General features: G+C 48.1%; 1 protein-coding gene across 1 annotated transcript; it reads right to left on the reverse strand.

Annotated features, from left to right (window-relative positions):
• Positions 1–669: 669 nt before the first annotated feature.
• On the reverse strand, positions 670–6641 carry LOC136134647 (speedy protein E4-like). The gene is made up of 7 exons (XM_065892311.1): positions 6533–6641; positions 5798–6010; positions 5101–5159; positions 4530–4615; positions 2825–2993; positions 2554–2658; positions 670–795 (listed from the first exon to the last, which is right to left on the reverse strand). Exons 1-7 carry the CDS (start codon positions 6639–6641, stop codon positions 670–672), a joined length of 867 nt encoding a protein of 288 aa, XP_065748383.1.
• Positions 6642–15573: the final 8932 nt, after the last annotated feature.

Consider the following 15573-nt stretch of genomic DNA (forward strand, 5'->3'; position numbering starts at 1 on the left):
CTAAAATAACATACAAACACGTTGAGACAAGTTAAAAAATTATGACTGAATTCCCACAATTCAATAATGAGAACTAAAAAAATAAAATTTATGCTTACAAGATTTGGGAGGAAATACCCACCTAGCTATAAGTAGAATGGGAATATTATGTAATATATGAAAGGTATATTATGTAATATATAAAAATAAAAATCCCTCTTGAAAATGTGAATAAAATTGTATATATGTGTAAATATACAACAGCTGTAATACTCATCACAAAAGGTTTGTTGGAACAAAGTGTTTCAAAATGAAGACTATTTCAAAACTATTTAAAATAAATATAAAAATATAAAAATAAAATAATTTTATAGGTGACATTTTCAAAATAAGCCTGTGAAAGTTAAGTCATCAGTCACGACCCTATGGCTCTCATTATATATTTTAAACTTTTTCTATCCTATTCTGAGCCCCTACACTCCATCTTCAAATGCTTCTAGACCGGGGCAATCAAGTGTATAAAAAATGGGACCTCAGGGGTGATTTGAATGAAATGATCTGAAAATTGGGGTGGTGACTTCCAAAAGGATGGAATCTGAGAAAAGCCTGTTTTCTTATTGTCCTGCCACAGACTCCTAGAAGCATGCCCCGCTCCTAGGAGTATGATATGAAAACTCTTCTCAGCTCATTCTAGAAGATGCTGGGTTCTTCGCGATTATCTGCACAAGAGGCTTTCTCCCTTCCTTCCTCACAGCTGCCATCACTGTCTGGAGTACCCTCGTGTTGAACATCCTCATCTCTCCTGGGCTCTGTGATCTGGACGTAAGAGAAAGAGCAAGGATGTCAGATTTCAAAGTGGCAACTGTGCAGATATAAAGGTTTTCCCATGCTTAGTCAACTCTAGCCAGAAGTGAGGCTCCTTTATGATTGCAGTTTTATCTCAAATTCTCCATTCTGAACCCCAGTCCTGAGCCATTCATTGTTTTCAAGTGTGATTCTTGGACTCTGGTGACCCTGACTCCAAAAACTACTGAATACACCTAAGGTCAGGCCCAGCAATCTGCTTCATAGCGAAGACCCCAGGTGATTCTGCTCAGGGAGCTGGCATTTGGAGAATGCAGCTTTAGTCTTAACTCACCTTGGTCCTTTGGCACCACTTCAATTCTGGACTTGGCACCACACTATAGACATCTCTGACAAGTCAACATCGTGGACCAGGAGACCTGATGCCGGATCCCTAACCCTGACGCTAACCCTGCATCCTAATGTCTATTTTATTATTAATTTTTCATTTATTTACTTATTTCCTTTATTTTATTTTTGGCTGCATTGGGTCTTCGTTGCTGCACGTGGGCCTTCTCTAGTTGTGGTGAGCGAGGAGTACTCTCCGTTTCTTCTCATGACGTTGGCTTCTCTTCTTGTGGAGCATGGGTTCTAGGCACACAGGCTGAGTAGTTGTGGCTTGCGGGCTCTAGAATGCAGGCTCAGTAGTTGTGGCTCATGGGCTCTAGAGCTCAGGTGCAGTAGTTGTGGCGCACGGGCTAAGTTTCTCCACGGCATGTGGGGTCTTCCCGGACCAGGTCTCGAACCCGTGTGCCCTGCGTTGGCAGGCGGATTCTTAACCACTCTGCCACCAGGGAAGTCCCTGGATCCTAATGTTTAAATAATACTCAGTCCTAAACTTGGTTAGTGTTACGGGCTGAATGTTTGTGTCCCCCAAAATTCTTATGTTGAAATCTTAAAATCTTAACCACTAAGGTGCTGGTATTAGGAGGTGGGGTGTTTGGGAGGTAGAGCCCTCATGAATGAGATTATTGGCCTTGTAAAAGAGACTGTGGGGTGTTGTTTATGAACCACGCAGTCTGTAGTAGGTAGGGCAGGTCGAATGGACTAAGACAGCTAGTTTGCAAGATTTAAGCCAAATGTTTGCTCAGTCCTCGGCCCACATCTAGAATTCTAATGTGTCAATTGTAATGAGCCATGCTGAAGATGGCATTCCTTAACCTTAGCGCATTGTGGGAAACCCCCTTGACCGTAAACTTGAGGGGGAAAAGGTGAATTGTACAAGAGGAATCATTGGTCCAGAAGTGGTGATTCAGGGGAAATAAAGAGTCACAGGTCATCTGGCCATAAGCAATTTGAAAGTAAATTTGGATGAAAATAAAGACATTTACTTTGTTGTAGGTGAATGCTAGAACCCATATCCCTGAGGGATGTAAGGCCAAAAATGAATGAAAAAGAGAAACTGGAATCACAGTACATGGAAGAAAATCACCATCTCGTCAGAGCTGTTATTTGGACCCAGTTGCTTTGGGTGAAATAACTTCAGTGAGACCCATGCGTCTGGGATAAACTGGTTTCCCCGAGGTCTGGCGCCCACGGGCCCAGCGGTGCTGGTGTCTGTGTGTGGCTGTCAGTCCGTGGCTGGGCGCTGAGTCGGCATGTGGCTGCGTGCCCACCTGGCCCCCTTCACAGCGTGAGAGGTGATGTGGGTCCAGCAGTGGGATTTCTCTGATTTCCTCAGGAGACAACACGTCATTCTGCCCGCACCGTTGCGCACGCACGCAGACCTACCTTTGCGCAGGCCGATGACTTGAGGCCTGCGTGCTCCTGGGGTCCTTGGGGCAAGAGGGTGCGATCTCTTCCCCACACCCAGAGCTCTGGATCAAAAGCCTGGATCTGGAAAGAAAAAAAGCCCCTGGCAATGAGGATGCCGCTGCCTCCCGTTGCCCGGCCTCCGGCTCTTTCTCGTCCATCCCCAAGTCCCAAACCGAGTTCCCCGTGATCCCCCCCTCCTCTCCGGCCCTCGCCCTCCCCCTCCCCGAGACTGCCACAGCCCACCCACCTGCTCGCACTCTTCCTGAGTGACCCTCGTCTTCCAGCCCATGGAACGGATGAACTGGGAACGCAGTTTGTGGAACAAGGGACGCTGGGAGCGGTTCTTCCCATAGAGGAACGAAAAGATGGCTTGTTTGGGGGCCTGGTTGTCCTCTTCCATGTCACTGGCCACATAGCTGGGGAAAGACATCAGGCCGCTGTCATCAGGACAGGAAGGGCCTCCACTTGAGATCAGCTTCCCAGGAAAGAGGCAGGCTGAACATCCTCACACGACCCACCCAGCCCTGCCCAGCGTCACCATCACCGTCACCGAGAGCCGCCCAGTCATCAAGGAGGCACCGCCAGGCAGGACCTTCGGAAGGGTGCCTCTCACACCTTGAGGATGAGGACAAAATCCAAACCCCCTGTTCCCTTCAACTTGTTTTATGTGCACACACCTCTCTCCCTATGTTGTAGGTACATGTACAGTTCCGAAGGGCAGGAGCTGATCTGATCTGTTTCTGCATTCATCCCTCTCCAACCAAATGACACATTTAGGGCTTGGTTCATATTGATGCATGAATGCAACAGCCTTTTGTGAATCTCTGTTCCCATCAGCTCATATTCCCCGGCATGTAGGGTGTACTTTATAAGGTTTCATTAGATGAATGAATGAATGAATGAATGAACCTTTAATCTCATAGCCAAATGCAATACTGATGACCTCGAAGACTCACAGTAACGAACATTTGCAAAATGAAAAGAATTGTGCTGAGTGTTTTGGGAATGCAGTGACATTTTGACAAGACCTGCCTTCCACATTGTGTCCAGTCCAGTGGGACTGGGGAGGGGGAAGGGGGGAGATAAGAAATGACTATAATGCAAAGCATCACGTTATAATACGATTTTAACTCAAGTGCCTCCGGGATGCAGAAGTTAGGGAGATCAGGCATCGTGAAGGTTTTGGTGTTTGAACCCACTTTAAGCATAGGGTCATTTTCTTCAGATAAATGTGTGGGAAAGACACCTGGACAGAAAGCCCAATAGAAACTTGGAGGGCAGGGTATTTGGAAGGAACAGTGGAACACAGGAATAAAGTATCAGGACAGTGTGATGGAGATTGCAGAGAGAGTTGAATTCCAACCCAGAACTCTGGCCTTGATTTGGCACGTCATCAGCCAATGAAATTGTGTGAAGCGGTCAGACCTGTGTTTTGGGAGGATATTCAGGCAGATAGAGCCGACTGGCTTGGGAGACTTGGAAGAAACGTCAGTGGGGAGCATTTTACACCAGATCCGCGCTATGTGATAAGGGCCCGCCGATTGTGGCATTTGTCGTGCGAACGCAGAAACGGAAGATAATCACACTTGGTGCTGATGTGGGAAGACCCGAGACTGGAAAACCAGAACCGGAAACGTCTCAAGTCTGTTTACTCGGGGGCAGGATGGTGTCAGTTCTTTCTTCCTCTCCTCTTAGGAAGGTTTTGTGTTTTGCTTTGTTTCGTTCAGTGTTTTAATTGACATTAGGGTAGTTTGTTTTGACAATGAATGGTATAAAAAACATAACTCTGTTTGAAAAAGAAACCACTGTACCGTAATCCTGTCATTTTCACACCAGAGTAAACAGTACAAAGGGGTTTAAAAAAAATAGATGAAAGGTCAGAACCCCACGTCTCTCTCTCCACCCTCCCAGGGTGTTGAATACTGATGGCGGGGATGGAGCAAGGTACTCACAGAGCTATGAAGAAATGGATTCTCTGGAATTGCCAGGGGAAGAACCCGGCCCGGCTAAAATAAGCTATCACCATCGACAGGAGATACTGATGGAAAGAGGGAAAAAAACGTAGGAGAGAGGTCACCTCCTGGAAGAGGAGAAAGAGTGGGAGGGAGAAGGGAGCAGGGGACGAGGAATGGGTGGTGCCACTTGGAGAGGAGATCCCCCCATGTTGGGTGAGCCTGATTATTTGGGGAAGGGGAGAGGACAGAGGTCAGAGTTTGGAACGCTCCAAGGATGGGAGGCTGTGGGTTTGAGGGTGTGGACTTAGGGCCACTGGCACTGGATTGTATTTGATGAACCGGACCCAAGGCGAGTCCCCAGGAGCTGAGAGGAGAGGGGACTTAGGCAGCAACCACCAAAGGGGCACACCTGGGGCTCAGATCCCAAAGGGGACCTCGAGGCCCCTGGAGGGAAGTGTTGACAAGGCATCAGGTTGGGAGGGGAGTGGAAACGTGGGTATAGAAAGCACCCCGTGCGCCCACCCAGGACAGGCGCTGGAGCTGGAATCCATCTCAGCGGGTGATTTACCTTGTCAGATACTTCCAGCCTTTTGTCCCAGGCAAGGAATTTCTTAACGACGGGATCCTCTGTGAAAAGAGGGCAGATGTTGCCAGTGGGAACAGGGCTGTCATGGGAGCATTGCAGGGCCAAGAGGGAGAACTGCGCTCCCCCCCCCGGGGAAATGCCAAGTTGTGGCCCAGGGTGAAGCTGACGGGAAGAGGGGATTGAAGACCATTCACTGTGGGAGGAAAGGGGGTGACTCCCCTTCTAAAGGGGCCGAGTGAAAGGGAGTGAGGCCCCTTCATCATGCATTCACGTATCAGTGCAGAGGGCATCGAGTTACTCTCAGCCAGTTTCTCAATTGACAGTCTCGTTGGGGCGAAGATGGACTGTCAGCCCCTGCCCCTCCGCCCCGAACCAGTAAGATTCAAAAGGCTAGTAAGAGCTAGAGTCTCAGGGGTACAGTTGAAGCCAAACAAACCTAACCCTGTATCATTTCTAAATCAAACCTCATCCTGCATCATTTACGTGTCCCCTGTATCCTTTATTGAATCATTTACGTGTCCCCTGTATCCTTTATCCGTAGACAGTCCGCCAGGGACGGAGAGCGCACCAACTAGCAGGGAATTGTTTTCCACTGGAAAAGTGTAGTCATGGGAAGATTTGTTTCTTTGTTATTCAAGTATAGGATTGGAGGGTGCTGGGCGAGGGGGCGGGTCCTTACCGAGCATCCTGTTGAAGACCTCGTGGTGCTCAGGCAGCACTGAAGACACCCGCTGTCGCTTCAGCTTCATCTTGAGCCCAATCAGCCACTCCACGACCCAGGTGTCCTGGGCCTCAGCGGCCGGGTCGCCCTCCACTTCCGCTCGGAACGCCACTGACCTCTTCCTCTTCCCGCCGGGGCGCTGAGGCGGGGAGGTGCAACCGGCCCAGGGGGCTGACGAAGGAGAAGAGACTACAGTATGACGCTCTCGTCTTGGGAATTCAGCCACTGGTGACCACCCAACCCCACCCCGACTCTGCCTCCCCCCTGAAGCACCCCCGTGCTTTCCAGTCTCACAAACCGCTGACCTTGCCCCAAGTCATCTTTCCATCTTTCTCTGTCCATATCTACCGATCCCTCCCCTGACTCCTGTTGTCATTTTTCCAGCTTGCTGTCCTCGAAACTCTTTCTCATGGTAGATAATTTCTCCCACCAGGAGAAAAAAAAAAAAAAAGAACGCTCCCCTTGTTTCCTCTCTTCCCTTCTCTCATCCTTGGATCTCGTCTCCTAACCGTCTTTCTTGCTCCCCAGGTGTTCCATGTCCCCAGCTCCTGTGCTCTCCTCCCTCAATCCCTGGCTTTCCGAATGTCTCCTTTCTTTCATAGGCACCTTTTGTGGGGTTCTTTCCCGACCTCTGTACCCATTCCTCCTTACCGGTCAAGCCTCTGAAATTCCTTCTCGTGCCAGCTCCCTCACCTGACGGTCCTGGGATTTCTTCATAGACAGTCACCTCCAGGGGGTACCCTGAGGAGCTGGGCTGGCAGGTCTCGTCCTCAGCCTGGGAACTCGGTGGATGATTGTCCATGATGTCTCCCAAACTCTTCCCTTCCTCGAAGCCTAGACTCTGCTTTGTCCCAACACTTGTTCTGGAGTTGGGCTAAACACGAGTGGTCGTCCCCTCTCCAAGCTGCGGGGAAACTGGCAGTGGAGAGAAGCTCTGGCGAGATGCTATTGTCTACTACTGTTGCCGAGCACCACGGAGTCTGGTCCTTCCAATCAGGAAGGTCGGAAGCCTTTGATGTCATCATCCGTCATTCCAACCTGGCAAGCAGTTTGAAGGAAATCACAAGTAACTGTCAGACCTATGTGTGCATTTGTCCCAGAGATCAGGGGTAAACGGTATCTCCTGCCAGTGACCCAACCTCTGCCCGTCCTCCAAAACCCCCCTCAAGGTGTCCAGACCCCGCTTTACCGCTTCCCAGCAGGTGAGCTGTCCTGTCCTCTCCCTGCTGGACTCTCCTCCTCCCTCCCATTCCTTTTCCACGGGCTGGTGGGAGAGTGGGGAGAGGGACGAGGAGACTTAGGGGAAGCAGCAACTGTTCAGCCTTATAAGAGTGAGATAAGGATGTCAAAAAATATCCCAGGTACATTGACTCACTGGATTAAAAAGTTACGTTAAAACATGGAATTTTGCAAAGCTCTTCTGCTCAGTGTGTACTGGCACTGTGTTCAGAATTCTGTAGTGGAGGAGCACAGGTCCGCTACCCTCAGGCACCTTTGAGTCCAAGAGGCATTTGGAGCAGCTAAAATCATACGGAACTACACGTGCTCACACACCCTTCAACGGGTGTCTACAGACAGACACACAGACACACACAAAGGGCACCTTTGGATTTCACAAAGTCCATGGATTGTCCAAAACCTGCCCCTCGATTCCAATTAAGAAGTTCTCGTCTACTTATCAAAATTTTGAGAATGTAGTATGACTGTTGTCCCAGAGATTTCACTACCTGAATAAAAATGTCACATGTACACAAAGCCTTAATGGGAAAATCTCCAGTTCAAGACAGGTGATTTTTCTGTGAGGGTAGGAAGTACACGGTAGCCGAGATGCAGAGAAGAAAATAGCCAACTCAGGATCAAGCAGTGTCACTGGAAGCTTCTTCTGAACTTCCCAACTCATGCTTCCACTCATCGCCTGGAGGTCTGAGTCTTGCTTTTCCTCCCTCCCTCCCTCCCTCCGCCCTTCTCTCTTTTTTTATTGTGATAAAATTTGCATTACATGAAATTTGCCCATTTTAAGGGTACAGTTGAGTGACATGAAGAATTCACATTGTTGGGTTTCCCTGGTGGCACAGTGGTCAAGAATCCACCTGCCGATGCAGAGGACATGGGTTCGAGCCCTGGTCCGGGAAGATCCCACATGCCGCGGAGCACCTTAGCCCGTGTGCCACCAGTACTGAGCCCGCAAGCCATAACTCCTCAGCCCGCGAGCCACAACTACTGAGCCCGTGCGCCTAGAGCCCATGTTCCGCTGTAGAGAGAAGCCACCGCAATGAGAAGCCCATGCACCGCAGCGAAGAGTAGCCTCCGCTCGCTGCAACTAGAGAAAGCCTGCGCACAGCAAAGAAGACCCAACGCAGCCAAAAATAAGTAAAACAAAAATCTTAAGAACAAAAATAAAGAATTCTCATTGTTGTGCAACAATCCCCACTAGCCGTCTCCAGAATGTTTTCATGCTGTCAAACTGAAACTCTGTCCCCATTGAACACTGACTCCCCATCCCCCCCAACTCCTGACACCCACCCTTCCACTTTCTGTCTCCATGAATTTGAGCCCTCTGGGGATCTCTCCGAAGTGGAATCATGTAACATTTGTCCATTTGTATCTGGCCTATCCACTTAGCATAATGTCTTCAAGTGTCCTCCGTGTGGTAGCCTGTGTCAAAATTTCCTTCCTAGACCCCAAAGCCAGTATGGACAGTACACAGTGAGTGAGAAGGAAATAAAACCCTGGGTCTGAAGAAGTTCAGATGTATGCCAAGTGCAGTGGGAAACCAGTGAATGAGAGGTGTCGTGATCCAGTTGGCACTGAAAGGGAAACAATTGATGTTGGCTGCTGTAGAAATGGATGGGGTGGGGATTCAGCAAGAGTGGAAGTCGGGAGCCCCAGATATGGTTAGGAATTTGGCGTGGTAGTGCAGGAAGACGATGTCTGAGGAGATGGAGTGAAGTCAACAGGTTCCATATATTTGGAGGGGGAATCAGCAGGGCTCATCGGAGGATCAGATTGGGGGCAGGTAGCGGGGCGGTATTTCTGTTTACTCTGTGTGCACGTGTGTGCTGAGACTTACCTGTGTCTACAAAGAAACACTAACCTTTCCTCTTACAAGTGGAATTGTTAAATTTTCACTGCTTATACAAAGAAATGTCAAACAATCATTGAGAAATACATAAATGCTCTTTCTATCAATTAGAAACTTTCCTTCCTGTTTATGGATGAATAATATCTGTTGTATGAATATACACACTACATTTTCTTTATCCATTCATCTGTCAATGAACGCTTGTGTTGTTTCCACATTTTGGCACTGAATCTTGCTTTTGAATTATTGTTTGGACTTTGATGAGAAGTATCTCTGTTGTTCAGGATGTGCCCAGAGTTTTAATTTGTCTTTTGATCACTTACATATTTCTAATTAGCCCAAGCAATGCATACGTAGAGTCAAATCAGTTCATCCAAGGTGCAGGGACTGAGTGTCTCTTTGGTTTGCACTCGTGGACTTCCTGAGATGTGCTAGGTCTCAGAGGCCATGCAAAGAGCGTCTGAGGTCCTCCAGAGCTGCCACAGCCCGGCTTTCCTCAGGGTCCACGCTGCTGGGAAAAGCACTGCTGCCTGAGGACCTGTGTCCCTGTGCTGTAGACGTTCCATCGTTAGGAGGCAAATGAGTTCAGATATGCATTCATCGTGCTTTCAACCATCACCGCTGACTGGGTCCTTGTATAACAGAACAGAAGCTCATTCTCCCTCTTCCCTAACAGGCTTTCAAATCTTAGAAGGTTGGTATTCTGTCCCTGTGAAAATTTCTCTTGTATACTGTGAAATACCCTGATTGCTTTATCTAGTCTTCAGATCTGGATTTGCATAATCCCACCCCACCTCACCTTGTCCAAATGTGCTACAGTCGGGTGGGAACCATCTTAAGATGTGTTGGTATGTTGTCCCAAAACTGCGTAAACAGCCCAGATCGAATCTGATGTTGTAAGTGAGCAGGACCTTGTGGGGCCTTCCTGGGACGGATTCTCTCCATGTCTTCTGCCTGCTTCTTGTCTTTAGAGAATTTTAGCCTCCTAGCCTTCCCTGAGTTCGAAACGGACAATTTAATCAGAGAAGGCAGAGAGTGCAAAAAGAAAGGAAAAGAGTCCAAAACGACGAAATAATACTAGTGTAGCCGTTAAACAAAGCCAAGGACCTTTCCTTCTTCCTCAAGGGCTGTAGATACTGTTCTGAGCCTCATCCTTGGAGCTGTTTTGCAGAGACTGAAGCCCCCATCAGGTGGAAGAAGTTAACTGCATGCTGCCCACAAGCACGTAGACCCCAGACCAGCTGGAACCAGAAGGTTGATGATGTTGACCTCAAATTACCTCACCACCAACCAATCGGAAGAATGTCCACAAGCTGACCACACACCCCTCAACCTCCCCTCCCTCACCCCACTCTTTTGTAATTCACTTTAAACATTTTAAAATTTTATTTGGGGACTCTAGTTGATTTACGATGTTGTGTTAGTTTCCGGTGTACAGCAAAGTGATTCAGTTCTATGTACACAGATATCTTTTCTTTTTCATATTGTTTTCCCATTTAGGTTATTATAAAATTTTGTGGTTTTTTTCGTCGCGCTCTGTGGCTTGCAGGATCTCAGTTCCCTGACCAGGTATTGAACCCAGGCCACGACCGTGAAAGATCAGAATCGTAACCTCTGTGCCAGCAGGGGACTCCCTAGGTTAATAGAGAATATTGAGTAGAGGTCCCTGTGCTATACAGGAGGTCCTCGTAGATTGCCTGTTTTATATATAGTTGTGTGTATACGTTAGTCCCAACCTCCTGATCTATTCCTCTCCCTCCCTTCCCCTTTGGTAACCATAAGTTTGTTTTCTATGTCTGTGAGTCCGTTTCTGTTTTGTAAAGAAGTTCATTGGTATCATTGTTTTATATTCCACATAGAAGTGATATCATATGGTATTTGTCCTTCTCCGTCTGACTTCCTTCCCTTAGTATGATAATCTCTAGGTCCATCCATGTTGCTGCGAATGGCATTATCTCGTTCTTTTTTATGGCTGAGTAGTATTCCATCGCATGTATGTACCACGTCTTCCTTATCCATTCCTCTGACGATGGACGTTTAAGTTGCTCCCATGTCTTGGCTATTGTAAATAGTACTGCTATACATATTGGGGTGCATGTGTCTTCTTGAATTATGGTTTTCTCTGGGCATATGTCCAGGAGTGTGATTGCTGGGTCGTACGGTAGCTCTAGGTTTTAGTGTTTGGAGGAACCTCCACACTGTTCTCCATAGTGGCGGCACCAGTGTACATTCCCACCAACAGCCTCACCCCATCTGTAAACACCTTTCCCTGAAAGCCATTGGGGAGTGGGGGCCTTCTGAGCCCTAGATACCTGGACCCCTTGCTTGTTGCCCTGCCATAAACGCGGCACTTTCCTTCACCGTGACCCGGTGTCAGTAGATTGGCTTTAGTGCGTGCGGGCGAGTGGACCCAAGTTTGGTTCAGTACCAGCGTGTTTGGAGACAAGCAAAACTATCACCTCTCCTCCTCTCTTTTCGTCCTGTGGATGCAGTTTAATATAACAACGGCTGTAGCTCTAGTGCAGAAATATCAGGAGAGTGAAACACAAGTGCTTCGTCAATACAATGCTTTCGGCATGAGAGTCACGTGGAGAAAATATTACAACACAGATGCCTGGACCCGGCCTCACAGATTCTAATTCCACAGCACTGAGCTAGGGCCTAATTTTAACTTTCTCAATTGACATGCTTCTGATTTCGAAATCTCTGGGTGGGATGTGCCACCCAGGCTGGTTGCGGTAGGGGGGCATCAAGGTGTCGTTGAATGAAATAAGGAGGGAGGTGAACCGTGACCTGGATTTCACCCAGGCATCCTCTGGCAGGGCTGTGGCCAGGCCATGGGTCCACAGCTGAGCAGACGTCTGTGTCAGCCTCGAATCCTCCTGCCAACGCGTCCGTGACAACCCCTCCAGCAGCCCGGTGCTGCCGTGTATAAGCAGCCCTGGGATCGGAGTTCAGCCCAGGCACCTACGTGCTGGTGAGGAAACCACCCTCTCCACCGGGAAGCCTGGAGCACATCCTCCCGTACAGCCCTCAGAGGGGACCAGCCCTGCTGACACCTTGATCTCAGACTTCCAACCTGCGTAAACGTCGGACAGTGCATTTGTGTTGCTTAAGCCCGCCAGTTTGTCGTACTTGGTGACGCAGCCCTAGCAAACTGCTACGACCTGTATTTTCAATAAGAAGGAATTCACATGGGACGGTCGCTTTCCTGCTTCCCTGCCTTTATTTTTTTACTTTTATTTTTAAAAAAATATTTATTTCTCTTAGGCTGCGTCGTGTCTTAGTTGCGGCACACGGGCTTAATTGCCCCGTGGCGTGTGGGATCTTAGCTCCTGGACCAGGGTTCCCGGGCTTCGAACCCGCGTGCCCTGCATTAGAAGGCAGATTCGGTAAAACTGGAACACCAGGGAAGTCCCTCTCCTGCCTTCAAATTAAGACGTGTCGATGAACTTCGAAGAAGAACCTGTCCTTTTCTGTTAGATTAGAAACCTGAGTTTTCTTCTTAAACGTTGCGTTTCCCGGTTGTGGTAGATGTGTTAGTGTTGACAAAAATGGCTGAGAGACTTGAAGAGGAAAATGATTTTACAAATCCTGAAGATGGGTGCCAGTTATCGTGATAAAATTGCTATGTTAAGAGACCAAAAATAAACAGGAGAAAACACAGGTAAGTACTTAGGAAATGCAGGATGGGAAAGGCTTCTTCAAGTACAATGTCAAAGCAGATGAAAAGTATGAAGTGAAAGTGACAGATGTGAACACAACATATTTTTTTAAGTGTCTGTATAAGAGAATGTGAGAGTAAAAAGTTAAAAAGATAAAGAACAGGGATTGACAGATACACACTTGTATATGTAAAATAGATAAACAGTGATGACCTAGTGTATAGCTCAGGGAACTATGTTCAATACCTTGTAATAACCCATAATGGAAAAGAGGCTGAAAAAGAATACATATATTCTCACATAAATACATGTAACCGAATCACTTTGCTGTACACCTGAAACATTGCAAACCAAATATACTTCAGTAAAAATAGAGAACTGACAAAATAGGGGAAATATCTGTAGTTTATAATAGAGATGCAGATCCACAAGGAGAAAGCTTTGTACTGTAAGGATCCGTATATATGAGGAGATCCTAAGGAAACCAAAGTAAAAGGTGGCCGTTGTTGCTTCTGGTCAAGGTGAAGTCGCAGGGTCCAGGTTTACTCTCCGAACTTAAAACAGCTTTAAAAAGGGGGAAATGTATGAAATGACGGTTTTTCGCCTTTTGGAGAGAGGGGTGAGTCGTGAGGGACATCAACTCACTGCTGGACATCCTATTCATTGGGATGACTCCGTACTTTTATTCCCTTTTTTAGAGCATTTCCTCAAGACAACTGGTAATAGAAATACTTCCAGAGAGTGTCCAGGGCAGAGTACAGGGCAGGGGGCTGGGGAGCCCAGCATGTCCCTGGGCTGAAGGGATAGAGTGAGGTGTTGAGGTGGGCACAGCAGCTGGGGTTCACAGGCCACCCCAGTGTTCTGCTGAGACCCGGTCGGTGCCCGTGGGCGAGGTGAGAACTGGAGGCCTGGTGGCGGGCTGATGGGCGCACTGCCCACCCACGGTGCTTCCAAGCAAGGTACTCCGTGTTGCTGACGTCTTTACGTGGTGAAAATGGAAAATGCAAGAAATGTGCCCTGGAGGTTTGCCAGGCTCAGGCTCAGAGCAGGCGTGGTCGCTGTCATTCCCACACTGGCAGCATTTCATCGGTGAGAATTCAGGCAGAGGCCACAGTCAACAGCAGCAAGAACCGGAAGAGACCATTCCTGGCTCTAAGCAGCCACTTCCAAGCGCAATTTTGGAGAAGCACGCATTTTGTGCAGGATTAATTTAATGTGGCAGTTCAGCTGGGGAAATCAGGAATGCGTTATGTGCTTATTCATTTGGCCAAATCATCACTTCTTATTTCCGTTTTTAGAGGATTTCCTCAAGACGCTTGTAATATAAATAGTTCCTCTGTCCCTTTCATAAGTATCTAAATCTTTTTAAAAGCTAAATCAGTCTCTTGCCAGCATTACAACCCAGGAATGTCTTTGTTAAGGACCTGAGAGCTATCTTCTTTATCTCTCTGTCACCGGGGGAGTTTAGGCTAGGTGTTAAGCGCTTTGCTCTGAGCTGTAAGTACCTGCTTGTCCTAGAGGTAGGAGCAGTTGTCTTTCTCCTTTGGGTAAAGGGTATTAACTAGCACGGACAGCCACCGAGATTACCAGGTGAATTTAGGATATACTCTGAAAGAAGCTATGCCATTTTTATGGTGTTGTCAAGTCTTTTCACGGGAGACAAGTTCCCGTTTATCTTGAGAACATGTATGCAACAGATTTTATCTGCTGAGGTTTAAAAAAAAAAGTGAGGTTGATTTCATTTGCACAAACATTAGTGCTTCGCCTGTGGTGCACAACACAGTCTGGTTTAATGGTTATTCAACAGTAAAACCGTTTTCTTTACGTCTACATTTGTGGAGAGGATTTTCTCGGTTGGGGGGAGATTTTTTTTTAATTTTGTTTGTTAATTACTTACGTAATTAATTAATAGGACTGCACTGCGCAGCATGCGGGATCTTAGTTCCCCAACCAGGAATCAAACGCGTACCCCCTGCAGTGGAACCTAGGAGTCTGAACCACCATACCGCCAGGGAAGTCCCTGGAGATTTTATTTTTAACTTTTTCCCCTAGCAGCTTTTAAGGAACAGTTGGCCAAGAACACAGTTATATTATTTCACCCCCAAAATAGTGAAAAATCATTACCCTTATGATCCCATTTTTGAAAAATGATATTTTTACCTTACATAAACAGTATCCTCTTTAAGAGGTAAGATCCCTAGTATCTGATTTTCGTACAGTTTTTATCGCGTTGGTTGCGTAAACAGTTACAATTTCTATTTTCTTTTCTTTCCGTGGGTAATATTAGTTTGTATCATGGCTGGACATTTATTGTATCCTAGGATTTGAAGGAAAGTTGTAGCGTTTCAGTTAAGCGAACGTGATACACTCCTTCCCCTCTCCTAGCGGTGGGGGAATCTCAGATGTAACCCGAAATGTCTCAGGGCAGGGAAAGGACCAGGGACCCTGGAGGCCATCACACAGCCCCCGCTTGAGGCCACAGCTTTCCTTGATCCCTAAGAGGAGTGAAGACAAATGGGCAATTGAGTCCCTGGTCCAGACGGCCCACCGTCGCAGCCCAGCAGCTCTTCACGGCCAGATGACACGAAGACATTTAAGTCGCTCACTAAGTGGACGGCGCGGAGACTTCTGGGAAATAGAGTCCTGGTACTTGTCCCGCTCTCCGGTCGGGCTTTGGCAGGCGGACTTCCGGCGTCCTCCTGCGCAGGTGCGCCTCACGGTTTGTGCGTGCTGGCGCAACGCATCGTCGCCGCGCCGCGCTCGCTTCCTGTGTGTGCCCTGGTCTCCGCTGGTCGTGGTTCCCTCGACTTGGCCTCTCGTGGGCGAGCGTTTCGGGGCCTGCGGGGCTGGGCGCCGTCCGACCCGGCCGGCAGCCAGCGCGAGCGGGTTGTTCGGGCGAGGGTTCGCGTAGGCCGGGCGGAGGCTGGAAGTGGGACCCCCGAGCTCGAGCTGCGGAGCCCGCGGCCTGGGCCGGAGTGGCCGAGCGG

Source organism: Phocoena phocoena, chromosome 15 (assembly GCF_963924675.1).
Source record: "Phocoena phocoena chromosome 15, mPhoPho1.1, whole genome shotgun sequence".
Classification (NCBI taxonomy): Eukaryota; Metazoa; Chordata; class Mammalia; order Artiodactyla; family Phocoenidae; genus Phocoena; species Phocoena phocoena.

Bases quoted from the DNA above. Each gene is read 5' to 3' on its own strand.
- LOC136134647 (XM_065892311.1), bottom strand. From the start codon at position 6,641: ATGGACAATCATCCACCGAGTTCCCAGGCTGAGGACGAGACCTGCCAG. The intron at 5,160-5,797 runs GTAAGGACCCGC...CTCTTTTCACAG, and splicing joins GGTCTTCAACAGGATGCTCG to AGGATCCCGTCGTTAAGAAA. The intron at 796-2,553 runs GTAGGTCTGCGT...TCTTACGTCCAG, and splicing joins AGTCATCGGCCTGCGCAAAG to ATCACAGAGCCCAGGAGAGA.